The sequence below is a fragment of the Pipra filicauda genome, unplaced genomic scaffold, assembly GCF_003945595.2.
Source record: "Pipra filicauda isolate LSUMZ 115617 unplaced genomic scaffold, ASM394559v2 scaffold224_size1409572_pilon, whole genome shotgun sequence".
Classification (NCBI taxonomy): domain Eukaryota; kingdom Metazoa; phylum Chordata; class Aves; order Passeriformes; family Pipridae; genus Pipra; species Pipra filicauda.
In genome coordinates this window covers 803,560-830,880 of record NW_024104337.1, presented here as the reverse complement: position 1 = coordinate 830,880, position 27,321 = coordinate 803,560, and the positions used below count along the sequence as shown (strand labels likewise).

The window sequence follows — 27,321 nt, the reverse complement described above, 5'->3', positions numbered from 1 at the left end:
TGCATAAAAGGTACTGAGCCTTGCCCTGGCACACAGAGACTCACTGCCCGAGGAGAAGGTGAACTCAGTCACATGCAGTGACCCCACAGAAAGGAGGAATACAAACAGAGCAACAGGCTGGCTGCAAGGACCAAAGTCATGGCTGCTCCCCTGGAAATGTGCTGGACCACAGAGCTACATTTCACATTATTGTGTGCATCTTAGTTCAGACCAAACTAACCAAAATATACACAAGAGTCCCTTAATTGTTCAGTTACATTATTAATACCAAGGGATTAATCTTTCATTTGATTTGATCAAAGGAAGATGGGTAAAGAGATGCAGAATAGGTGACCAGATACACTTTCCTTGCTCTTTTTACCTTCGGATGAATAACCCTCTTCCCTTTCAAGTGAAAACAAATCAGGGAACAATGACACATCAAATTTCACTCGAAGATGGGCACACTGGAACAAGTTATACCAACACTCCTACCTTCTTGAGAAAATGATCTGACTGAAGGGGTGCTCTGACAATCCTTTTCTTTATCAGAAGGAACTTTCTTCAGCACAGGTGGAAGCAGGGCAACTTTTGGGGAACTGGGGCCGGAGGGAGACTCTGGAGCTTCCTCTGTGGAGTAACACAAACAAAAGGGTGAGAAGTTACATTTGCACTGAAACTCACAGAAACGGTGCTGTTTATGATGGGCCAAACCTCAACACAATACACAGACAAGATCTGTGCCAGAAAATGAAGGATTCAGGAATTTACATTATGTCAAGAGAATGCACAATGGCCCTCAGTCCAAGTGAAAGGATTTTAGTAGTCAAAGCAAGATCTCAATTTCAGCATTTTCAGGTGTACAGCTATTGTGGCATAAATAGAAATTTGATGGGACCAACTGAATTTCCTGCAAGACATAAGTACGCAATTTGTAAAGAAGAGCTGAAAAAAAACTTGCATGGATTTTTGGAAATATTTGTTCTACTTATATTTTCATTGTTCAGAAACAGAATGAACCGATCAACTTAGATGTCCTGTTTCACAGTTACAAGGTATAAAAGTGAATCAGGGAAACAAATTACAAAAATAGCCTACAGAGCTCTATACTTCCAGGAATAACTTCCCAAGACATAATACAAGGGAATCTGTAAAGATTTGCTAAATAGAAAAAGTACTTCATCTTCTGGACTGTGAGGAAATCTAAAACTTAAATTCAAATCCATAGTTTAAACCATCTGGATCTCTTGTTTCTCTAAAAGACTGCATATGCATTATGTATGGTAAGTTGACTACCATCTTTACAGTCCTTACAAGAAGACCTTTTCAGTTTTCCACTAGACAGCCTTCGCTTGGACAGCAGGGAAGTACAGCTATAGTGGATTATTTAACCTGCTTGTATGTTTGCTTCCCAAGAAGTAAACAGTGGCATATATACTCAACAGAGGAACTAGGAAGATACATTAGCATTGATAAAAGGAAAAAAGGAACTCAGAATATCACCTATATTGCATATTTGTATGAAGAGTTAATTCAGTTGTATACTAGAAATTAATAGGAATTTATCTTGTTTTTGAGAATCCACCACAAAGGAGTCAATCTTTTCACTTTCAGCACAGGAAAGTGATGACCTTCCAAATGCAACTTGATGTGAACAGATACACCAATTCTTGGACCTTTCTCCAATCATTTGATATGCCTATGAGGCCACTTGCTTTGGGAAGCTCAGTACCAACATACAGAGGAACACAGTGATTGGCAAACACAGCTATGTATTTCTGAACTAAAGTAGTTATGCGCTTTACTGAGGAACCACTTCCAGTTTTTGACAATTTGTGGACATCTGAGCTGTGTTCCTTTGCTCCCAGATTACTTAGCAAAAATTTGCTGCCATTTGTTTGTCCACACTGCTGGAAACAACAGCAAGAGCAAGAGCACGGAATGAATGATGCTTGGTTTTTTCATCATGTTGCCTAGGCAAGCTTAGACAGTGGTTTACTATAGTATAAGTACTAGAATAGAAGTTGGACTGTAACAGAGATGACATTGCTTTTACTCTTCTCAAAGAGCTGGCCTATTATGAGTAAGTACTAATTACTCCCTTCTGTTAAACCCACAGTATGCTCTCTCTGCAGGAAATAGGAGCTGGCAGAAACATAGCTCAGGTCTTTCTGATACCTAAAACTTTGATAGAACACTGCCTATTTTACAGATTAGGCATCACCAAATAAGACGTGATTTCCTGTTGTATTCATCTTTGTATCTTACCCAATATCTCTCACTTTAATGACCATTTTTAAAATGGTCAATAAAATAAAAATAAAGCCATCTAAAACCTGATGGTGAATTCGTATTTGAACAACATACTGTCCACTGGAGTATAGAGACTAAGTAATGCTCAGGTTACACATCAAGGGCAGGGAGGAGGCTGTAACATCCCTTTGTCCCCTCGTCTTTACCAGAAATTACATCATTCTAAGGTCAACAGTGAGTATGGGAAAAGCCAAGAGGGTTGCAAGCTCTTACAGATGGCCAAGCTCACATTTCTCACTCAACAGCAATTAATAAGCTGTATTTGCCATGGCTACTGGGGAAGTCACTAACTGGCTTTTAATTTCCCTCACCTGCAGTGGCTCTACTTTGGGAAGAGGGGTTTGTGACATTGGCCATTTAGACAATTAGTCTCCCACAGATGTGTGGGAGATCTGCTGAAGTATTTCCCACTACTGGAAACCTTAAGATAATACCTGGGCAGGAGGTTAAGATAGAACAGAAGTTAGTAGCTATTCAGTCGGCAGTCTTGCAGGGTCATAAAAGCACAGTGACAGTTATTTCCAGTCAAAAGCAATAAGGAAAGAAACAAAGGCTAAAGAAGGAAAAAGATGGTAAGAGACACTTGGTTTGTGCAGGTTATTAAGAATAATGGGATTTGCTTGAAGGCTAAAAGCAGCCTGCCACAAAGCCTCAAGGATTTCGGTATTTATAGCCAGGTGTTTAGAGAAAATACAGTGCTACTGTCAGTGCTACCACAACAGGACTTTGATGCTGAAGTAGCTTTCTATGCTCACCTCTTCTGTGAAAGCAGGCTAACTCAAAACAGCTCTGCCACTGCCACTACTACTACTTCTCACACTTTACTGTTGAGGATCATAGGTTAAACCATTTTAATAAGTTTATTCAAATTAGGACAAAAGGAGATGGAAAAGAAGGACGCAAGTCAAGAGCAAGGCACTGAATAACCTGTCCCTCTACATTTAACTTCTGTTCAGCATGTAACAATAGCTGTATCCTCCATAGGCCACACAAACACGACTCAGAAGTACCCAGAGCTGGGGACAAGGACTGCTCAGAAGAGCTCCTCACCAGTACGAGAGGCAGAGCGCGGTTTCTGTGGCACTGTGGGTCGTCCTGCCAGGCTGGGCTTTGTTGACTGCAGTGGGGGTTTTGGGCTGGTAGGTGTGTTGGAAGAACTTCTTGCCTTTGCGCCAGCTTCTGCCTTTGGTTCAGCTTTTGAATTTTTTTCTGATGATGTTGAAAGGGAGTCACCTTTATTCGATGCAAACCGACTCTCTGGAAGGGTCTGCTGCTGTTTAGGCACTGAAATAAAGAGACACATAAAATGAAGTCTGCTGCAACACAGAAGGCTAGATGCACAGATATGCTTTTGTAGAAAATACCACCATTAGCTCACATATCACTGCTGCACAGCTATGTGAGTGTGTAAGAAGACCTCAATGTTGTATTTAAAATCACTGCAATAAAAGCATCCAAACCTGCTAATTCTTACACATGTTAAGCCCAAGGGGGCAATTGCATGTCCCCCTTTTTAATATATTTGACACGATGGCTAGCTGGACCTTATTCCTCCTTCATATTTCTGGAAGCAGATGGCACAGCCAGCTGCTGAGAAAACAGTGATGGATCAGTGGAAAAGGCAGCTCTTGACTGTTTTGTGCCTCTACAGACAAAAGGTTGGGTTTCCAAGATCAACAAAGAAATCCTGTCCCAGAAAATAAATCCCAAGCGTGTGACCAGCAGGTTACATACTTTTACTTGTTGCTTTTAGCAGGCTCTAGAGGAGATTTTGAAACTTAGCCCAGATCAAAGTATTCTTTATATGATATTTTGATTTAACTAATAACACTGCACATGGATTACAGTTTCCACACATTAGTAAGTTTACGAACATATTATTTATCCCAAACAAAGACCACGGTATTTACAGATAAAGTTACAGTGACTTCCAAGCAATAAATCAGTTGGTAGAAAGCCTGCTGGATTCCAGGATGCTAACAAGCAAAAAGCCTGCCCTACTTTCCTACTCAGTAGCTTTCAGAAGGTTGAAGGTTTATATCTAGCAGTTTCAATGATAATCTTGGAACTCGTATCTTAGCTTGGGACTTGCGACAATTGTCATGTCTTTATTCTCAGAAGAAAATTACAAACTAACTGAAATGCAGACTGGTAGCCCTATTTGTAAAACCCAGTATGTGCTCACAGATGCTGACTTGACCTACCTGCTATTCCCATTCAGAAATCCTACTGAATACAAAAGTGCCGAGCACAGACATTTTAATGACAGTGGGAGGGAGGGGAGTGTTGATACAGTTTGTTGCAAGCCAACCTCCAATATGTTTTTCCAGCTTATGTAGCTGTTTTTCAGCCCAGCTGGAGTTAAACTCTGGCAAAGCAGACAGTTGTGTGGTGCATATACATTTGTGTGAGTGCGTGACAGGGAGAGTTTGTGTCTGCACGCTTTCAGTACTTTCTTGCTGCAAGCGAAACAGCAGGACACCTTCTCCACCTGTGCGTGTGTGCATACAAAAAAAAAAAAAATCAGGCAACATCCAGACACAAAGCAAGGAATAAAACCCCCAAAACTTATTCTCCTTCTGCATCACTATCTCTAGTTTTCCTGTAACAACATCCAGCAATTTTCCATTAACCCTCTTTCTTGTCTTCCTGACCTCAGGCCTCCTAACATTATTAGAACACAGTAATTTAAAATAAATTAGCCCAAAATGAAAATAAACTGTAGTTGCAACAATGAAAAGGAGCCTTGGGGAGCTCTCAAGCAAGAGTGGTAAAGAAACAACTGACAGCTGGAGGCTAAAAGGAAGGGCAAGCATAGTGCAGTGAGGTGGGGGTGAAACGCGTCATATACAAAGACCTGAGAAAAGTTGGGGTTGGACACCCTCAGCTACTCTAATGCTCCAAGTGCAGACTATTCTTGCTCCTCTGACTTCAGTTTACTGATATCCAGAGACACATACAGTCCACGAGGTCCTCCTCAAAAGATAAGCAGGCTTTAAAAGCATTGATTTCCAGATTTTGGCATGCTCTGACTATGCTTTAAAAACTGCTTTAGAAAGGTATAAAACTTCATAATTGATATCTGAAGTACTCAAGCAAGATGGCCACACTAGATTTTGATTTCAGCCTGTTTTTCCAGCCTTGCTTCTGTATGTTTTAGCAACTTTCTCTGCCATGCTTGCAGGGTACCTACCACCACTACTGAGAAATCAGACCTGGATTTCCTAGTTCAGCCCACTCCTTTCATGTGGTACCCACCAACCAGCAGAGCTGAATCCCCTTTGAATACTTCACTAGCCAGTCTCAAAAGTATATATGGAGACTGGAATGTCATCTTGTCCTGAGATGGCTGCAGTACAGGCACTGACTGCCGTGTCAGGGACCAGGACTACAGCTTGACAATGGCACAGAAAGACCAGGTACAGAGAGACTTGGTGCTGCAAGCACTACAAGGCTGGCCACCACTTTGTACACATAATTTTGTGCATGTGAGCAGTGTCCAGGGGGCTCCACAGCTTTGCAGACAGTCCTGGCTTCAATCAAACCCGGTAAATCCTGGGAAGAGTCAGCTGCTGTTGACTATCAGCCAGCTGAAACAGCTGAAAGTCAAGACTACTCAAGTTGGCATGTGCAGACTACTATAAACCTTGCAAACTGGTCATATTTAGGTCCTCAGATATATTCATCACTTGCACTTCTTCGTGCATAGACATTCCTGTTGGCTCTTGAGTTGAGCTTCAGCTCATTTTTTAATGCTCCCATTAAAAGTCAGCATCCCTTTGTAGGTGCCTCAGGTACCTGCACCAAGTAGTCCCTCTCCTGTGCAACAAGAGTAAAAAGTGAGCCATAAATTCAGCCCTAAAGCTGACTTCATGAGAAGTGCTGTCCAACATAGCACAAAAAGCAAGCTTGTTTCTAATCATTTTCACTTAGTGTAAACTCCTACTTTACTTAGCAATTATAGACATACAATCTGAAGAGGGAATTGAGATTTTTGAAGTTATGCATTTTGCAGTTTCTAGAAAGAATTTATACCAAGGAACCTATACTGTACCTGCACCACTTCCATCCAGTCGTTCTGAGCTCACTGTTGTGTCAAAAGACTCTCTGGGAGTCGTGTCATTCCCGAGTTTCTGAAAGAGTGAGAAAAGCTCTCATATTAGTAATATATCTGCAATTAATACAACTCAGTCGTTCTGCTAGGTAAAAAAACCCTCTAATTTGGAAGCCATGAGGTAGAGAAAACAGTTATAGTAAGAAATGGTGGATTCTCTCTCTTTGTTTCTGTTTCAAGTCTTGGAGAGCTAAGTGGGAAGAAAATCATGCTGCTTTGTAACTAACACTGCCACATGCCTATCAAAGCTGCAATGACACCCTGCCTCCTATGAGACAGATCTCCTAATGTATAGGAATTGAAACTGAAGGAGCTAGATGGAAGCAGCCTCTCCTCCAAAGATAGCTCTGTATCTAAAAACTTCTCAATTAGGTTTGAAATAAAATGTCTTTTTCTAAAGATCTAGATTTTGAATATGACTGCTGAATGGATCTTATGCCGTTCTACATAGAAGAATAGCTTCTCATTTTAGATAAAACTGCAGCTACAGAAATACCAGTACTGATGTGTTTACAGGATACCTCTAAAACCAAACAGACCTTACTTACTGAAAAGTGTTTAAAGCTAGCCATCACAAGCACTGCTGGGTGCTCAGCACCTCTAAAGGAAGAGGACTCCTCATTTATGTGCCGATATTTTGCCTAAGTCTTCCATTCTCTTGGTTAGGTTTCCTAACATCTTGGCCTCAAAAAAAAAGGCGCAAAAACTTTTGCCATATCATAGCTCTAGCCTAAGTGAGCTTGAAACCTGTGTATTCACGAGGAGAAGCTTACATATGCAGTGTTTTCAAAAGAACCAGCCTCCTTTTACTGGCTTACCTGCTACCAAACCTTAGGCAGAAGAATAAATGGGAGGATACAAAAAGTGCACAGAAGTAAGTGCAGGATATACTAAGACAGAAAGACTTAGCAAGATAAGACTAGGGATAAAAGTGAGATTATTTTGAAACTAAAAAAGTATGGATAGACTTCTGCAGGCAGCTTCAATATTGATCTTGATTTGTATTTCAAGACAGTCAGTGTGGCAAGACAGCTGGTGTGGCAAATGATTTGGTCTGATGACCACTGCATTTGGTTATATACCCATACATAGTAGCAGTTATATACCCATACCCAGTAGCAGTTCAGGTAACTGCTACTGCTACTCCAACACCAACTCTGCATGACTTGTACTGGGATTTGACTATACCACAGCATTCAGAAATCTCCACCATGTGCCACACAGTGCACATCAACCATGACCAATGCCCTTTGGAGGTTATGATCCTAAAGATTGCTAGGTATAGCACATGGGTAAAAATGGGACAACAGGAAATGTAGGAAGGAAGAGAATAGTTACAAGTAGCAGGAATACATATTTATTACAGAAAAAATGATGGATTTAGAGTGAAAATAGTATTTTAAATACAAGCATAAAGAAATGATCCCTAAATATCCATGCTGGCCATATATCTTTCCCCTGTAGTGCTAATACAATACAGCCATTTCAAGTGAAGAAGATTTTGGGGAGTGATGCAGAAAACAGTGTAGTTGGCCTTAAAGATTTACTGACACCTTCATTTTGCTCATGTAATCTCATAGCTCCTTAAACAAAGCCTCTCTTTGATACAACAAAGAAGAGGATGGAGATGCTGAGTGTCTACCATTCCTATATAAGACCTGGCAGGGCGATGCTATCTCCCAAGCTCTTCTCTAAGTACAGGTGAGCACTTAAAATGGCACACTGCATAAGGGGGATGCTATTAGAATCATCCCCCGTATAAACTTCCCGTACTATAAAACTACCCTGATACAGATGTAACTATCCACTCTAAGGGATTACATTTCTACAGGTTTTAAGTATAAAATCATCTGTATGTTAAAAACCACGTGTAAGCCAAACAAAGTGTTCTGGACAGATGCACTCGAGAAATGCTGTGACTTGTAGGGGCAGAATATTAAGCTGTGGTGCCCATATGGACAAAACAAAATCACCTCTAAAGCTAACAGAATCATTAAAGCTTTGCACCACTGGGTGGAAACCCAGTTTTTATTTCTATTTCTTGACTGTCATTGATATTTTGGCTAAACTCCCACTTCTACACCTCCCAAAGTTACATGTTTCTTTGTAGGACTGTCTTGGCTAAGTATTTTTAAAGGGAATACCACTCTCCACTTACTGGATTTTTCTTCTGTACCTTGGAAAACCCCCTTTTTTTACAACAATCTCTTCACGGAATGTAAATCCTCATGACCTCTCACAGAAAAAGTAGTTTTCTTATGAAAATACTTATCTACAGTAAATGACTTAGGAGAGTTGTGTGACAGTATGAAACTAATTTCACTGTAACTCCTTCCTTCCTCCCTAGTTATGGGACTACTGAGGAAATATGACCATGCACAGGGACAAGTACAAAAGCCAGTGCTGGCATCTATTAGCGTAGTACTCAAAAATGCAATTAGGATGTGAGCACGTTTGGCTACCTACTGTACACACATTACAAACTGCTTATGGTCCTGGGACAACACTAAACACTTCCTGCAAAAATTTACTCTTAGAAGTCAAATCAATGCAGGTGAATTTATCATGTAGATAAATAATGAGCAGACTCTACTTTTAATAGGAATTCATGCAAGGTTGGGCAACACCACAGAGCTGGGTGCCACTGAGAGTGAATAAACAGGTTACGGATGATGCTTTGCTCACAGGCCTTGCTCCAGGTACTTAAGAATCCAGTTTGTAACACTAGATGGAGCTAAAAGATCTTTTTATGTGCGCCTAGAGGCAACACTAATCTGCAAACACTTGACTCTACCATTAGTGCCAATTCGCATGTTGTATTCTAAGCAAAAGAAAACAAAAACTCATTTACCATCTTTCCATCTACTGTGCACCTGCTCATCACTTGGTATCTGCAACAAGACTGCGGTACAGTATGAATGAAATAGTAAATTCCTTCTGGCTTTGTTTTCATGTAAAATAGCTCAGAATATAAGTAGCCATCTGTACCTTAAAGGAAAATACAATTTTCTAGCATACTGGAATTCTGATAAATTTGAAGATGTAACTTGATATCATACCCATCCCTAACAATGTAACACCAGTGGGATGATGTCTTCCACAGCTCAAGCGTGCGATTACTGTATGACTTTCACCTTCATGAATATCATGAATAAAAGTGCAAACCTAAAGTATTTGATATTGTGACCTAGGATGAAGTATGTGAAAAATTCTTCAGAACAGCAGTTCAATTTTGTGTCCTCCAAGCAACATTAAGAATAGATAATTTAGTGGTCTGCTGTGTAAAGATTTCTATTTCAATGCAGTTTTCGTCACTCTTTAAATAAAACAAAAATATATAAAAACCCCATATTTTTGCATTCTATAAATACAAATTTTTACAAAAAAAATGAAATCAATAATATTATTTTCTTGAAAATTAAACCTGAAATAAGAGGAGTAACCTCTCCAGCCAGTAAAAAAGTGAAAGGTGGTAAAAAAACCAAACTGGGAAAAGGCAACAACCTTTCATTTTGATGGATGAAATTAAAATTTTCAATTAATGCTACAAAAGCTCATCAGTCAAAGAGGACTTTTACTCTCCCCACTTAAAAAAAATATACATACTAATATTCTACCTCAGTCATGACCCTCCAGATTTGACTCACTGTAGACAACAAGCGTTAAGAACCCAAAGAGCATGAAGCATACACAATTATGCAGTTGTAAAAATTCATATAGGCTGGAGTAGCTTGGTATTTTATAAGTTACAGGCAGGGCATAATACTCATATTTAAAATCATATGGCATTCTACTTGAAAACTTGGTGCCTTAGAAATCAATGAGACTATTCACGGGCATTACTTAAAACCAATGAGAAAAGTGGGAATTGGTAATTTCTTTAGTAAAATCATTTTCATGCTGAGGATCCCTTTAATGATCCATAGACTACTGCATTAATTTGAATCTGTTTATGACAAGGCTCTGGTGTCTACAGGAATGGTTCACACATCATGGAAAGCACTATAAGACTATGAAGAAAGGTAAAAATGGACTTTGGGTGCCTTGCTTGGTCACAGCAAGACAATTCTGCAAATGTTAAAGGAAGGAAAACCCAACAAAGCTTGCAGATGAGCTTTGTTGTAAGACAACACCTTCCAAATTACAGGGGACAATGGTGGGCAATGGAGAACATCTGAGTGCCCTGAACATAGAAGAGGAAGAGAAAAGTGAAAAAAGGCTGATTCTTTGGTAACTGTGAAACATGCCAACTGCAGCTGGCAGGAAGCAGAGGATAATAATGGAGAAGACCAAAGGGAAATGGGCATCAGGCAAAATAGGCTGGTACAAAAAGCTTTGGAGGAACACAAGGATATTCCACTCTACACATCTGCAAAGTGAAGCAGAGCTCTTGCCCAGCATCAGCACTTCACAGAAGAGAAAATTACAGAGAGCAAAGGCAATCTGGATGTTTTTTCATGTATGCTTTTTTTCTTTCAATCTTAGTATTTGAAATACAGAAATCAAAGCCACAAAAGTAATTGGGTGTGGTACAAAAGGACATAAAAATAAAAAAATGCAACAAGAAAAGTATATGCTGAATAGTTGTAAACAGTGACTGGAAGTCAGATTTACTTCTCTGCATGGAATGTATAGTATAAAATACAACAGATGTCTCCTGTCTACATCACCTTCTGAAAGAGTAGATAGCTGTACTTAACTGCCAAATACCTGAGGTACTGATGTGCCAGGGGCACAGCAAGAAGTCTGTCCTAGCTTTACCTTTTCTAAAGCACAGTTTCAGTATGCACTGTGAACAAACATGATATAGAGTAGAGATATCTGAGTTGTGCTTACTAGTCATCCCAAAATTATTCTGTAATACATGCAAACAATTACATGTCCTCTTCTGTGTTTGTGATGATATCAAGTGTAAGGGCTAGTGCCACCTCCTCCACAAGAGGAGAGAAAGAGTAGGCTTAAGGGTGCAACTCCTGCTCCACATGTGCAGCCTACTCGTTGTCCAGGTTATTCGTGTTCAACCACCACAGCAGAGAGCAATTCTCTTGCAGGAACACCCTAATCCCTGCTGGAAAGCAGGACTGATGTGTCAAGCCCCAGCCACCAAACCTTAGAGACCCAACCCACCTCTCCTGAAGACACCTAGCTTTTGCTCATTTTTTTAACAACTCAAGAGAAATCAAATTGCCTTCACCTTCTGAGCAGAGGCTGCTCTCTTCTCCTGCTTGGCTTTCATTTCTGCGAGAAGTCCACTGCCCATCACTTGCACACCATACCTCCGGCCGCCCTGGGGGCTTCCTTTGCTGTCACCCTTCTCAGCTTTTGCCACATCATCTGGCTGCACCTCCTCCAGTGAGTCTGGTGTCTTTAATTCCTCAGATCGCTCTGTACCACCGTTCTGCTCTGCAGGCTTTACCTCCTTCTTACTTGTGTCTAAAGCTGGACTTCTTGTAGCAACCTTGGGCGAGGAGGGCTCCTCTGCCACTGTCACAGTCGGGGGACGTTCAGATTTGGAGCCTCTTGATTTGATTAAGTTAAGGAAGCCACTCTTTCTCGAGTCCCTTTTCTTCTTCTCATCACCTGCTTCACTGGGCTCACTGCTGTCTGAAGTTTTAGTTGACGGTCTCCTAAAAAAAGACAGACATTTTAAATTTTTCTCCTCTCCCCTCCTCCCTCTCTTTTAAATAGTACCAAATGACTTCTTCCAGGCAAAGCCAATCTTTTGTATGATCCAAATGTAGCCCTATGCCAAATCATCTGATATATCTAAATTAAAAACTGGACAATTAGCACTGATCATACCATCCTGAGGATTCCTGTGCTGGCCTTGTGCACGGTGTAATGGAGACAGGCAACTGTTTCAGCTGCACTGGGCATCCAGCTATTTCCAACACCAGACAGCTCTAGCAAAGCTGTCTATGCACGTACGTATTTGGTCTGCATGGCCAGGTTTTAGTAGCAGGGGGGCTACAGGAGTGGCTTCTGTGAGAAACTGTCACAAACTTCCCCTATGCCTGACGGAGGCAATGCCAACCATCGCCAAGACTGACCTGCTGCTGGCCAAACTGAGCCCATCAGTGATGGTGGCAATGCCTTTGGGACAACATAGTTAAGAAGGGGGGAAAAAAACCCCTGTGCAACTACAGTTGGAGACAGGAGTGAAAACACGTGAGGGAAACAGCCCTGCAGACACCATGGTCAGTGAAGAAGAAGAGGGAGGAGGTGCTCCAGGCATTGGAGCAGAGATTCCCCTGCAGCCTGTGGTGCAGACCATGGTGAGACAGCTGTGCCTCTGCAGCTCATGGAAGACCACGGTGGAACAGAGATCCACCTGCAGCCCAGAGAGGACCCCATGATGGAGCAGGTGGATGCCCAAAGGAGGAAGTGACCTCAGGGGAAGGCCACATTGGGGAAGGCTCATAGCAGGACCTGTGAACTCACAGAGAGAAGACCCCACGTTGAAGAAGGGGAAGAGTGTGAGGAGTCCTCCCGCTGAGGAGGAAGGAGCAGCAGAGACAGAGTGTGATTGAACTGATTGCAGCCCTCATTCCCTGTGCCACTTGGAGGGAGAAAGAAGAGAAAATCAGGAGTGAAGTCAAGCCTGGGAAGAAGGAAGGGGTGGGTGAGGGAAGGTATTTTTAAGATTTAGTTTATTTCTAATTATCATACTCTGATTTAATTATTTTTCCCCAAGACAAGTCTCTTTTGCCCATGATGGTAACTGGCGAGACATCTCTCCCTGCCCTTATTTCAACCCATGAGCCTTTTCTTATAATTTCCTCTTCTCTGTCCAGCTGAGGAGGGGAGTGATAAGGCAGCTTTGGTGGGCAACCCACCACAACATACAATTTCACTCTCCTCTGTTTCTAGAGTACACTATCTCTAGTTTGTGTCTGCCTATAAGTGAAAGAACAACTGATCTAGGCACATGGTTAAGACAGCTTTTGGGGGACCTTGTTCCTTAAGGGCCCTACTTGAAATAGGAACTACTTGGTATAGCTGCCTTCTCTCAATTAGGAACTGAGAAGCCACTTTGATAGTGCAGATGCTCATTCTAAAAAAAAACCCAACCCAAACAAAAAAAAACCCAAAAAAACACCACAAAAAAAAAACCCCAAAAAAACCAAACTAACAAAAAAACCCCCAAATCAATCTACCTACCACTAGGATTTTCTACAGGCATTTTCTAAGCAGAGTATTCACACCTGAGGGGTAAGCTGGGTACATAGCACATCTGCATAAGAGCACCCAAACTGGAGAGAGAGCCACTGGTGTCACAAATAGAGCAAAGATCCTCAGCAAAGGCCATGGCCAGGGACAGGCAAACAGGGATGGTGCAAGAGACATCTTAAATGAGCAGCTGGCAGGCACCCAAGGGAAGCACAGAAGAATGCAGTAGTCTGTAAGCACCCTGAACTTAACCTGGCTAGTCCATTTTTCAAAGCTACCATAGTTTCACCCCTACCCATAGTATACCACACATGGCTTCATGTGTCACTATAGATACTTATAACTCATAGTGACTTTAAAACATTTGCTTTTCCTGACACAGCTATCTACCAGTTAACACCTACTATTTTCCTCAATGTATGTCACATACAGCACAGAAAGGGTCATTCCAAGTTGCCTGGAAGTCACCCTTGCATTCTCATTTAGTTATGTAAGTATTTTTGTATGTGTGTGTGTGCATGTGTATGAACACGCATGAATTCAAGAACATCTAAATGCATGGTTCTGCAAATATACAACTAGATAAAAAGCAACTGTATAAGCTGCATAACCCTTATGAAAAGCTGAAAGAGACATATCTTTCAGATTAATGTTTTGCCTAAACCTGGAATACTGCTAATTGGCCAAATACATCTTTAACATATTTCTAAACCAGCATAAATCTACTGTCTTCAGTAGATGACAACACTGTATCCAACAGCAGTCCTTACTAGACAGAGACACTCGTGTGTACAACTAGCACTGAACAGATCCTCAACCAATACAAAGCTCTGCTTCAGGTTTAATGAGCTTTGCTGAAGGGTAAAATGAAGTCAGCTGAATTATAAAAATACACATTAGTCATTAATTGCCCCACATGGTATAATAAAGCAATTTATTTCAAAGTAGCCATTTTTAAGGGGGGGTAACTGAATTCACGTCTTGGCTACTAAAGTATTTTCTGACTTTGACACCACCAACCCTGGATGTTGGGAACAGAAGTCAAGCACAGCTTAAAAGGGTTACTTGCTCAGCATTAAGATGGACTTTTAAAAAAAAAAAAACAAACAAAAACATTCTAGAAATTTTTTTTTTAACTTACTTTGAATCCATTTTTGTCACTTTCTTAGTGAAAAATTCATCCACGCCTTCATCCACTCTCCCCATGAGGCCATTCTGATCCCCTTCTGGAGGTACTCCAGCAGGCACCTGACAGAAGAAAAAAACTCTTTCAGGTATATAATAATCTAAGCATCTTTGTTCCAGTGACAATAATTAAGAGTTAAGACATAAAAAAAATTGTGTGTGCCAACCAAACCTCAGTGCAGACAACAGAATCACCACCGGAATTCCTCTGTTAATCAGGCCAGTTGATGCATTACATCAAATGCAAAGTAACCCAAACCACCACTGATTCTGCAAGGCATGAGGCCTGGAATCAAATGCCTTGGGCTTGTGAGAATAGAGCACTGGTTCAGTTAGACAAGAAAAAATAAATCCTGATCAAGTGGTGACGTGAAGTGAAAGTATTTTCAACAACCAGTTGTTTCTCTGTTTGGAGAAAAACATATGTTCTGGATTTTGGATTCAGAGATTTAGGAACAGAGTCTTTTATAATTCTTTCAATCCAGCATCTCCAAAAGCAGAGACTCGAAATACAGAATCATGTGTATCACTTTAGGAACCAAGCACAGATTTTTGCTCCATGTCTGAAAATGGCAAACCGGCTCCCTGTTTTTGGCTTCAATGCCCACATTTTGAATATGGGTGACCTGAGGCATATAAACTGGGCTGGCTTAGAAACATCTGACAGCCACAAAGGCCCTGCAAAGATTAGCTAGTGACTCTGCAGCCTCCTGAAGATGAAACAAATTGTCTCCTGCAAGGATTTCTCATGAGGTCTACCTCCTGTATGTGGCTTTGATGGGAAAAGCTCTATTATCAGTAAAGAGACTTCCTTCAAATTTAAATGCCATACAGAAACCTTTTAGGTGACTACAGAGGACTCCACAAGACCCAAACCAGTTGTATTCTTGGTAGTACTAAGTACCAGGAATCAGTTCGCCACAAATAGCAGAGTTTGTAATTTGAAACAATTCAAGTTAACGAATCTCCTAGTTGCCACCATAACTCAGAGTAACCCCAGCTTCCCTTTTAATGTAGTATATGCTCTTTTCCATGCCTCTAAAAAGAAAAATACTCTTAAAAGTGGCTTTTAACATCAAACACAGTCTCATTAAGTCAGGACAACAGACTTCATACGAACTAATGCTTTGACACAACCATGAAACTTTATACTTTCCATGGCTGAACCTTGTTAGAAGTCTAGTATTTATTATTTGTTACCAAAGATATTAGTTAATATTTTATTGATACCTGCTGTAGCAATCTAAAAGTGATGTGAAAAGAGTCCACCTGGTAATGACTGCTTTGTTGACAGTCAAACTGGCAACAGATTTTCTATAAAACCTATTCTATTCTAAGAAGCACAGTGATTTATCAGATTTCCAGCTCGGCTACCTTTGGTATTTTCTGTAGAGAACTTGTTTAGCTGGAGCATCTGAGACTAGGCAGCACTGTACATACTAACATCTGGGTTGGTCACACCAGTGACCACCTCAGTCAAAAGCCTGTTATCACTGGTGATATCGTTGGCATCTCAACCAAAACACGCAAACTAAAAGTGGCTGACGCATTTTAACAGAAATGAGAAACCACTTAATATTGATACTGGAGTCCTCCAGATAGTAGGAACAAACAATAAAGTATCAAAAGCAAGAGCATCTCCCGAAGAGGAAGTAATTCCATAATCCAATGATCTACAGCAAATGAGATGATCTACCTCAAAAAAAGAAAACAGTTTGCATCTGAAACAGCAGCAAGTTCCTACAAATTAACTAAAGATGTACACAAATGTTGAGGGCCAAATAAGGTCCTCAAGGCACAGAATTTTCTTACAGCTGTTTATTGTAATGCTTTTTAGTGATCAGCGTTAACTGTAAGACTGAACTCTGGTTTATCTTGTGTTTTACTGTCCTAATGTAAAAAAAAGGTGTTAAGTTTTAATTTTTCATTTTTAATCTCTTTTTTAACTTAAGTTTAAAAGCCTTCCAGGGCTTTGAAGCAGAAATAAAAAAGTTGAATCACAATCTCTTCCATAAATTACAGATTCATCTCTTATGCTGTATTAAATCCTCACACATATGGGAAGAACTCCTGAGGTTAAGATCTCAAAAAAATCTAAATTATAAACAACTGTTTTGTCATTTTGCTTCATAGTTAAAGCTACTTTGGGGTGGGTAGTGCTGAGGGGTTTTTTTGCCTCTCTTTTTTCCCCTCTGAACACTCATTTCAGTAAAAACTTTGACAAAACTATAAATCTTTCTTCTGCCTGCCCACCCAACCCAAGTTAAAAGTTTGCATTTCTTCCTTTTTTCCCCATTGTCTTCTTTCTTTTCTTACAATTTTCAGCTTACAAAGAACAAATCTGTTTTCCAGCAAAACCGGAGAAGTGTAAGTATGATCATCTGAGATCTCTTAAATTACTAAATACAAATAATGGGAACTGCAATCAACCCAACAGGTCTGCTTTAAGTGGCAGAAAAGGTCAAGATTTTGCCTCTCACATTTCAAATGCTTTCATCTTCAGAAGCATCAAAACAAACATCTTAAGCCTTTAAAAATTTGTTTGAACTTGTTACAAGGTCACAACTAGTAAGGAACTAAACGGTTCATAAAAACAAGGCAGGGACAAATGAGTTTAAGTAAAAAGAAGCTCCTTTCTGCAACTAAATAAATTCCCAATTTCCTAATTAATTCAATACAGATGAGCATTCCCACAACATCCCACTATCATGGGAAGTAACACTTCTTCTCTACAAGGAGTAACCTTTTTGTTTCTATTGAACAAGGTATTGTATGTCCTAGTTCCATGCCTTGTAGCAAAGCACTTGCCCCTCCCATGTCCCCACTCATTCCACATCCCAGTGCTGATGGCACAGGATGAGCTGAGTAACTTTGGAAGCCACTGGGAAAACATGTGCATTCTGCAGCACTGGAATTGGAAGATGCAAACACAGATGTGTTTTCATTATGTGGAGACAAATTCATCCTCCTGCTACCTCTAACCTTCCCTGCAAAGCACAAGGGGAATGGAAAGTTGGCTTGAATATCCTCTTTGCTTGAAGGTTTCTCCATTTCCAAGTGATGCAAAAAAGCACTCTAATGCCCGATATCTTTCCCAGTATAAGGGAAATTTTTAAGAATACTCTCTGTTGACAATCCTCAAGAAGAAGCAGAAGAGGCCACAGGCATTCATTACTAGGCAGCCTAACTCAGAGAAGCAATGGCTGCCCCTCTATAAGGGCTACTTATCATATCAGCTGTGCTCTGTTGCTGTGAGATAACTCTGTAGCTCCTCCAGATCTCTCTTTACATACCCCGAGGACACACCATCACAGAAATAAATCTTTACTGATGTGGTACGCCAAGGAAACGGAACTGCGGGATCTCCACACGCATATATGGAGTTCACACCAATGCCTTTCGTAAACAGACAGTGCTCTTCTGTTTTGTTTTTCTAAGGCAGGTTTCAGCATGAAAAGCAGATCTGTGACTATGCAGATTTGCTGGCCCAAACACCATCTGCAGTTAAGGAGCTGTGGGAAGCTGGGTGTCACAGAATAGCTCCTCCGAGAGCTGACAGAAATAAGAATTCATGCCAAGTTACCACCTCTTAATGCAGGCAGAAAAAAGGATTAAGACTTAACAAACCCTTGCAATATAATTGAAAAGTCTCATGATATTTTGTGCATTTCCTGTGAAAGCTCCAAGTACCTCCAGAAACTGCTTCCGTGAAAAAAACAGAAGCAAAACAAAAAAGGATAAAACTTATCCTGGATTTAGGCCATGTCAAACAAGACAAAAAGCTTGTAATAGGGATAGCACACTGAAAGGCATGAATACCAGAAGAAAAATCAAGTAATTGCTTATGGCTTTTAAAACTTTAACAATTTTCCTTGTTACATTGCAAGACCTGACTCATGGCAAAAAGCAATCGACGCATGACATTGCCAGGAATATTTTAACGTAGACTCACTGCTGCTTGGCTGGGCTGCTGCTTTTTATTCCTTTTGGGCCTTAATTTTGTAAAGTGTTCCAGTTTCCTCCCTTCTTCAGATGGCAGCTCTGAAATGAATCCAGAAGTTCGTTTGTCTGGCCTGCTGGAAGGAAATGGTGGGTCTTCTATATGGATAGGTACTTCTTCCAGTGCTTTATCTAGATCAAATTCCATTTCTAAGAGAAATCAAAACTTTCTCATTAGATTTAACATATTTGAAACAAAAGACAATGCCATTTCTCTCTTTTGTGGCAAACATTTATAAGCACATTTAGAGAACTCAGCCACAACATGTCTGTGAGCAGATAGAGCACTGTGAGCAACTATTTACTATCAAACACACTAGCAGAGTCACAAAACAAAGCAGCCAGTGTGGGCCTCAAATGCAGTCCAGATGGAAGGAGAATTACCTGTACTTTTCAATCAAGAACTACCTAGAACTTCCTCAGGCAAGTACAGAAGTAAAATAGTTTTATGAAATTCTCACTTACCAAAAGCTCTGGACACCGGCCGGAGCATTCTACTGTGGATGCTTTTTCTTTTTGATTTAGGAGTCATCTATCAACATAAAACAAAACAAAAATTACTTTAGGGGACAGAAGAAATGACAACAAATCAGTTCTTCAGGGCTATGAGTCATTTCAAGATCTGATTGTGTTTAACATGAGAAGGGAATAGGTTTTTTTCCTCAGAACTTTTTCTAAACTGATGTTTTGTTCAACTTATGTTGAACAGAATCAGAGAGGTAGTTTAGTGTTCTCATTAAAACTGTAGGCTGTACACAGGATGATTATGGAAACTGTCCAAGCATTAAGTCTTTGACCCCCACAATGGAACTATTAAAACCTCACCTCTTATTTGAGATCACAAGGGACAAAATATTTAATTACTTTGTCCAGTACTGCACTGTTAATGACTGTACCAGGAATAGCCTCCCCCTTGTACTAGCTTTTATTTCTGACACAAGAAATGTCCTCAGTTCGTTTGTTAGTGACATGCTACTGCGAAACTATGCCTCTGGACACCACCATAGAGCTCACCAAACTTTCCTAGGGAAATGAGCTTTGGAGCACACGGCCCTTCTTCAAAAAACAAAAATACCATGTCAGTGTGGGCAGTTATCTGCAGCAGACGCATGACTTCCCTGGATTTTAGATATGTTGGGAATAGGTGGAAAGTTACTTCAGCATACACTCAACATAGTTACTGAATTACGTGCTATTACACTTCTCATTGTCACGTTCGCAGAAAAAAAGAGTATGTTGCCTTAAGAGCACAAATACCCAAACTTAAGAGCCAAGTTTATTGATTTTGGAAGAAAGCTGCCCTTCTTTCCTTGATTGAACTCTTCTGAAAGTTGGAATGGCAAGAGAGGTAGTTTTGCTACAGGAAATGCATGTATCACCAATTCTGAACCTCTTAAAATAGCTCAGCATTGTAAGACTTTTTGTTTAAAGGTTGACCTGCAGATTTTCTTAAGAGTGAATTTAAAATGACTCAGCTTCTGCAGAGATGGTCCCCTTTTGTGGTAGAGTTGTACATGCTGGCTTTAGTGATATCCATATACTTCCATTTACTTGCTAGTCTTGAAGCTTAGTGGCTTCAAATTCTGGACTATCAGTCAGGAAGCTGTTATAGCTTGCAACTCATTAACAAAATTGTTAATAAAATTTAGCAGCACCAATTTTATATAAGCTGGAAAAAACAGAGTTGGCATTGACATTTCAGACAAATCAAGAACTATTTAAGGTAAACACTCACTAGTTTTTATGTATGGAAAGTTCAGTGCATAGACTTGCACGTACTGAATTCACACTTCCTAAGTAGCTACGAGGATTATTATGTCACTACTCACACGCTCAGGGTTATGGCAGATTTTGTGACAGAACAGCTATTACCCATCTTCTCAAGATGAGAAAAGGACTTGAAGACTACAGAGCAGGCAGTGATAGCACTACCTGGGCAACAGAGCTCTGGTTTTATTGCCATGTATGTCATTGAGGAAAAAAAGATACCTTCAGCTGTTGCAGGTTTCCACTTCCACATTTGACAACCATTCATAAATGACACAATAGTTTCAAGATCAGCCAGGAAGTAGTTGGCCACCTGAGTGGACTTACTCTCACATTAATGAGCAGGTGAAATGTTGCTGAAAGTTCAGACACTACTTTCAGAGTTACCAATAAATTAAATGCAATGTATTCAACAGCAAGTGGCTGGAGAGGTACTGAACTTTTTCAGCCAAAACTGCAGTGGACTGTGCTACAGGTAGGCAGCTGGGCAGCCTCTGACTGCACATCTCAACAGCTCCCGATCCATCATGAAACCTGAAACAACCAAAGGCATCCACACCTCTTGTAAGGAAGAGTTGAAACAGCTCAGCATTTGGGGGACAGCAATTAGGAGTCACTATCAGTAGTCCTGGTTTTATTTCCAGACATAGCCCATTTCCCTTGTTAAGGTATATTTGCATGCATTTTGGTCTGTTTCCCAATTTTTTTTGGTGATGTGACTGGAAGTTACATCTAGTAGAATAATACAGCAACTTGTCCTAAAGAAGGTCAGAAAGCAGGACAGAAAACGAAGATGATGAGAGACCTCTCATCACTCAGTAACTGCACAGCCATGGCCAGTGTTCAGAGTGGCTCCTGGATGAACACAGACAACCTGAGAGCTGCATCAGCCCAGGGCACCAATGCAAAACAGCACACAGCAAGTTTTGAGGTTCGTGTGCAAGGACTGAAATGCTCTCAATACATCTCCAACAGCCAGGAACAGTGATTTCATCTTCCTTCCCAGACAAGAAAATGCCCCCGGATGACCCTGAAGAGCTCGTGCTGATAACCATAAGCCAGTCTCTGGATCACTGCTGTAACTTACTGTCAGCTTGGCATCATCCATCAGCAGCTTGGTTGCTGGGGATAAAGGCAGAGGGATAGAGATGCTTCCCATTTGCTTTAACAGCATGAATAACAGCTCTACATACAATTTTATTTGAAACCCTTCTGTTTTCTAGCCTGTTTAGGAAATGCACAGATGAAAGGCTTCTTGCCAAGTGAACTTCTAGATCACACACAGAGCGAAATGGGTCAAAGCATTAATTTAAATAGGCCAGTGCGCTCTTTTTACAAAATATTAGGATTAATCTCTGCTTAACATCTCAGCCACCGCACAGTATGCTACAGCAGCAGTGCACATGTCATTCCTAGAGGAGATATCTGAACCCCCCAGCCCCGATTTCCATAGCTCATGGAAGCAGTTCAGCTTTGTCAGACCTTCTGCCTTTCCACCACCTCTGGCCCCACAAGCATAACATGGCTCTCCTGCCTTATGTGTCACTCATGGCTTTTACAGAGGAATAACTATTAGTATCAACCTCCCCTCTTTCACTTCTTCCACAACTTCCAGAAACTTGCCACTCTAGCAGACCGCCTCCTGAACCACTTCCTTGTTTTGACTACTTTTCCATGAGCACACTGTAGGCTGCTTGGCAGAACAGATGAAAATATTAGTTGCATCTCTGGATTTTGAGAGGACCTCTTGGAAGTCTGGGTGCACCTATGCCACAGAGGTCTCTGGAGATGATTTCATGAATGTACCCCTCTGCAGTAGATGGGAGCCAGCAAAATTTCTACTACGCTCTCAAATAAGGGCTTACTTAGACACTGTCAGTGTCCATGCTAACTTTAAACTCCCAAGATCTCTTCCCATGATCACTTTCCCAGATTCCTACCTTCTGATTGCCTTCCCCTCAAAACTATCTGAGCTCTCTGGAGTTTTCTGAAATTATATTACCAACTGTGGAGGAACACTAGTACCTTGGGAATTAAAAAGATCAACTAAAATCACTCTGTTTTGAATGCTAGAAAGCAATGTACTTTTAGCAACAGGGTCTGAGATACTCTATTTTCCTTGTTTATACAGATAATTGGAATTATTCTCAGTGCTGAGGGACATGCTTATTTCCACTTTTTTCTCCTCCTACTCCAAAGTAATTTAAATTCAATCCTATTAGATACAGGGAAGCTCTGTGACCCTGCTGTCACTTCCCTTTCAAAAGATTTCAAACAAACTAATGAGCAACTTGCTGCTCCCTCTTCAAATTGAGCTCCCCAACCAGTCTCCCTTCAACCCTCCTTCCTGCAAAACAGTGCACGGTTTCCCAGCTTCAAGAATGTGTTAAGGACTATTCCTTCATTAAACTGGATGATGCTTGAATATAAAACCAAATCAACAGATTTTCCTTCTGGGCAGTAACATTTATGCTTACACCTCCGACATCAGTACTCTGCTTTGGTTTGGTATTAAAGCCAAGGGATCCTTTAAATTCAGATGCTTTGTTAGCTGAACCTTTCTGTAAATCCAGCCTCATCCCTGAACCACTGCCTATTTCATTTGTAGGTGCAGATGGATGGCACTACAGTCTCCCAGGAGACTCACAAGGCAGTACAGAGGCAAATGGAGCACAAAAACATAAACAAGTAGGCCAGAAACAGCAGAGCTAAAAAAATACTTACACTTGTACAGCAGAGAGTCTCCATGCAGCAAAAAAGAAAGAAAAAAGAATATGAATGGGGAAGACAAAGCAATAGCAGTTCTCAGGAAAGGAGGCAAAACCAGAAACCACCAAAATAAAGAAAACTAAAGCCAAAACACTCGGAAATCTTAGCAGGAGAGGTGACATGCAGGAATGAGGTAAAAATCCCTTTTATTTGGAGGTGCTACACATTTTGTATTTCCAGAGGACAACCAGAGAAGGATGCGATCTCTCTTGTTTGATCTATATTGGGACAAATTCAGGTTTTCTGACATTTGTTTCCAATATATGGCACTCACCAATGGTGCCAACCTGACACCTGCTGTCCCAATGTGCTGAGTTTTTTTCATTTTGCTGGCACCAGTAGCGAGATAAAAAAAAATGTAATTCTGTTATTTCCCAGTTTGAAGGAAGATTGTGAATTAAAAATTGGCAGTTTGTTGTGAAAGCAGGCAAGCAAGGAAAATAAAATAAAGCTTCTCTTGAAGGAATGAAAAAGGATGCAAGTTTGTTCTCCCGAGGTTTAAAGAAATCTATTCCAAAGCAACAGCATTTCTCTTTCCCATAAGGAGGTTTAGAGGCACAGACTTTCAAGCACTTTTGGCATATTAGAGGAATGCTGTTCCATTACTAATGCACAACTTTTGCTCTTCCCTTCAGAAATGATAAGAAAGCAGCACAGCCATCATATGAAATGATGCAATGCCATGTCCCACCTCTTCTATGGCTCATGACCATGGTCCTCTCTGATTTAGACTAAGAAAAACAATTATTAGATGTGTGGGTTTGTCTCCAGGTTGAATGGGAACTGCTGCTATAACAACAGTGCAGAGTGTTTGCGGCAGAAGTCAATAGTCACAGTCTGTATTAAACTTCTGGACAAGAAAGTGGTGCGTGTTCTTGCACACAGCTCCTCTCCTTTACTTTTCTACTGTCCCCAATGTTAGTTGTTTGTTTGTTGAGGTTTTGTTTTGTTGGGTTTTTTTTGTTTGGTTGAGGTTTTTTGTCTTTATTTTCTTTTACTTTCAGAAACTTTGGCTTTATACAAGAGCTCTCAGCTAACAGCGATTCAGGCAAACCTCCTCATTACTCTCATTTTTGTATGCTACCCACGTACACATACACTCTTACTCAATTTCTCTGTCAGAACCTATGTTCTCTTTTCCCTTGCCCATCTTCTATACTACTGTTCACTATGGCTGCTCAGAGATTGCTGGGGAGACTGTAGAATCCAATTGACAAATATCTGAAAACTGAAACAATCTTAAAAAAAGTTCTCCAGCCCACTTAAAAAATAAATCTGCAACATGGTTTCTCTTTAAGATAGCATTCGTGGCAATACTCCACTGGTTTCTGTGTATTTAATGCATAAGCGGGAAAGTTATTTATATTCTACAAGCAGCTGGAAATGTGATTAGGGCCAAAGTGCAAAGTAACACACATATAAATCCCAGGTTTTGAGGGAGTTTACAGTCTATGGTCCTGATACAACAAGGGCTTGTGGAAACTCCTACCTTCCAGACTTCAGTGATCTCACCAAAGTTAGTGCCACTACTGAGTCACTTAAAAGTTAAAAGGTGCTAAAGAGCTTGTGGGTGGGGAGTAAGGAAGGAGAAGGAGGCACACAGCAGGTAACACTTTAGACAAGGAAGCATCATTAAGCAAAGCTAAGACTAAGGGACTTGCCTGAAGTCACCAAGGAATCTGGCTGCTCTGCAGGGAAGCCAATGCCAGTCTTTGGACCCCTGAAGTGCTACAGACCATGAGGCCACTCAACGCTTATGTTTGCTCTCAGCATAATTGAAAATAAGGTGGTCTGCCTCCAAGTGTACATGGGCCATTGCTGAGATGAAACACCAATCCACAACCAAAAATCCCAAGAAAACTAAACCCAAACAAACACAGAAGTTGCATTGGGGAATCATGACAATGGGCCATTGGGAATTGAGATGTCAGAAAAAATACTTTAAAGGATTCTTACAGAACATTTTTAATCAGTGCTATACCATTTCAACTATATGTATTTTGTGGGGTATGCCTTTTTAAGAAAGAGGTATAAGAAAACAGGGAATTTTATCGCAAATCCTGCTGTTTTCTTTTGCGGTAAGGAATGGACCTGCAAAGCTGCCATGACACTCCTTCAGTCAATCAACATTTCCCATGCTGCTTCTAGTCTCCTAACTCCTTTTGACACAGCTGTCACACATCTGTTGTCGCATTGAAAAAAATAAAAATCTTCAGGTATACTTTATAAAGCAGAGCAGTAAACTGACCAACTCTGTTTTTTGCATATGAATCTCTGCACATGCAGGTGCCTCACCATCTGTATAGAAAACCCTGGAAACTAGAAAGTTGGTATTGCTTACTTCAATTACAGAAGATTTTATGACGTGATTTCCAGGGTAAAACCCTGAAGCATGGCTTCAGAAATTCAGCTACATACTTCCCACTAGCAGTGATGGTAACCTGAATTAGTGTCCTTAGAATCTCCCCCTCGAGTGCCATTGCCCTTGGAAAGTTAAATGCGTGACAGCTAATGGAGTATTTTACAGTAGACAGGAGAGCAAAGACCCTAACATGTTTTTTTGACACCAAAGCCAAGCTGCAATAGGCTGCTGTTTTTTGATACAACTGTCCTGAATGTAGCAGCTTTGCATTTTTACATCAACAGAGGATCTAGTCCTTAACTTTATCTTTCAGAGTTCTGTCCTCTATATGGAAATACTATCTATAAATATATATAGTGTAAATAAATAAGATATACAAATAATCCACATATGAATTTCAGGAAATGTTTGTTTATTTACTTCCCCAAGAGTTGAATTTTAAGAGAAATGGTTTTGAATTAATTCAGTGCTATAGTTCTGAATTAATTCAATTCATCTCATCTAAATCAGCCTGACCTTTAGAATTACTTTGTACAGAAACATTTTCTGAAAGAAAAGGAGTAGCACTGCAGTAAGGTAAGCTCAATAGATTTGCCCGTGAGCTTGTTTTATTTTACTAGCCAAGAAACTTTTGCTTTTCTACTTGCTGAGATATGGCTCGTGTACTCTGTGATATTTCATCAAGCATTTTCATATATTCTTTTAATTAATAATTCTGCCCTTGCATCTTTCAAGTCATGTAAAATTCCCACTAATAAACATAACTGCATACAAACAGTCAAAGCTTTTATTATGAAAAGTAAAAAATCAGATGCATAAACTAAACTGAGTGGTTCCTAAAACTATTAAGCTGAATGTTTAATTTCATGTTCTGAATTAGTACCCTGCAAGGAATTCTGCCTGAAACTACCACCTGCAAGAGAAAAAGCAATTCTCCATATCATCAGTTCTCTTTTCTACTTGCTCATGAAGATACTAGCATCTTCTACATCAGCTGGGCTTCAAGATAATCAAAAGGGATAGTTCCAACCACTTTAATTTTTATAGTTCTTTTAGTTAAAAACTGAGTGTAGAACAGAGAGTTGCAGCAGGTCTGATGGCACAAACTACCTCAAGTCACCACAACCTGCTTGCTTGTCATTGTTCATTACCCTCAGCTGGCAAACAATGATGCAAAAATTACTTTGTTCGTGATCTAATCTTCCATACAGTACAAATAAAAAGCTCTTAAACTCTGCAAATATGGAGGGGGTGGACAACTGTTTATGATATCCTTAGGCAATTCTTTAAAAACAGCTATCACATGTATCAGGTGCCCTGGGCAAGCATATCATAAAAGCAACTCTGAGGCAACATACTCCTGAATGGAAGTTCAAGTCAGGTGGAACAGGGCTCAGAGCAACCTGATCTAGTGAAGGATGTCCCTGCTCATGGCAGGGGAACTTGGAACTAGATGATTTTTACAGGTCTCTTCCAATCCAAACCATTCTATGATTTTGGGAACAAGAACTGCTGTACCTGCCTGCCTTTCAGCTTCCCAGGACTGAGAACCAACACAGCTTCTACATCTCTCCTTCCTTCCAACAGCCTGAAGTGAACAGCTACCAAAAGGAAAAGTAGTCATCCAGGCAGAAAACACCAGTCATTTTGCCCCCACTGTTAG

At 40.5% G+C, this 27,321-nt stretch overlaps 1 protein-coding gene across 6 annotated transcripts in view; it reads right to left on the bottom strand.

The window, feature by feature from the left end:
• CARMIL1 (capping protein regulator and myosin 1 linker 1) overlaps positions 1 to 27,321 on the bottom strand; it is a 192,627-nt gene that overhangs the window by 5,565 nt on the left and 159,741 nt on the right. For 3 of the 6 annotated variants that reach the window (XM_027745318.2, XM_027745319.2, XM_027745323.2), the window contains 8 exons: positions 23,252 to 23,269; positions 19,226 to 19,292; positions 18,714 to 18,910; positions 14,718 to 14,824; positions 11,601 to 12,033; positions 6,347 to 6,425; positions 3,343 to 3,576; positions 475 to 609 (listed from right to left, as the gene is read on the bottom strand). In XM_027745318.2, the coding sequence (XP_027601119.2) occupies positions 475 to 609; positions 3,343 to 3,576; positions 6,347 to 6,425; positions 11,601 to 12,033; positions 14,718 to 14,824; positions 18,714 to 18,910; positions 19,226 to 19,292; positions 23,252 to 23,269 (1,270 nt within the window). The remainder of the gene's footprint in view (positions 1 to 474; positions 610 to 3,342; positions 3,577 to 6,346; positions 6,426 to 11,600; positions 12,034 to 14,717; positions 14,825 to 18,713; positions 18,911 to 19,225; positions 19,293 to 23,251; positions 23,270 to 27,321) is intronic. The other 3 variants (XM_027745321.2, XM_027745320.2, XM_027745324.2) reach the window with 1 other exon arrangement.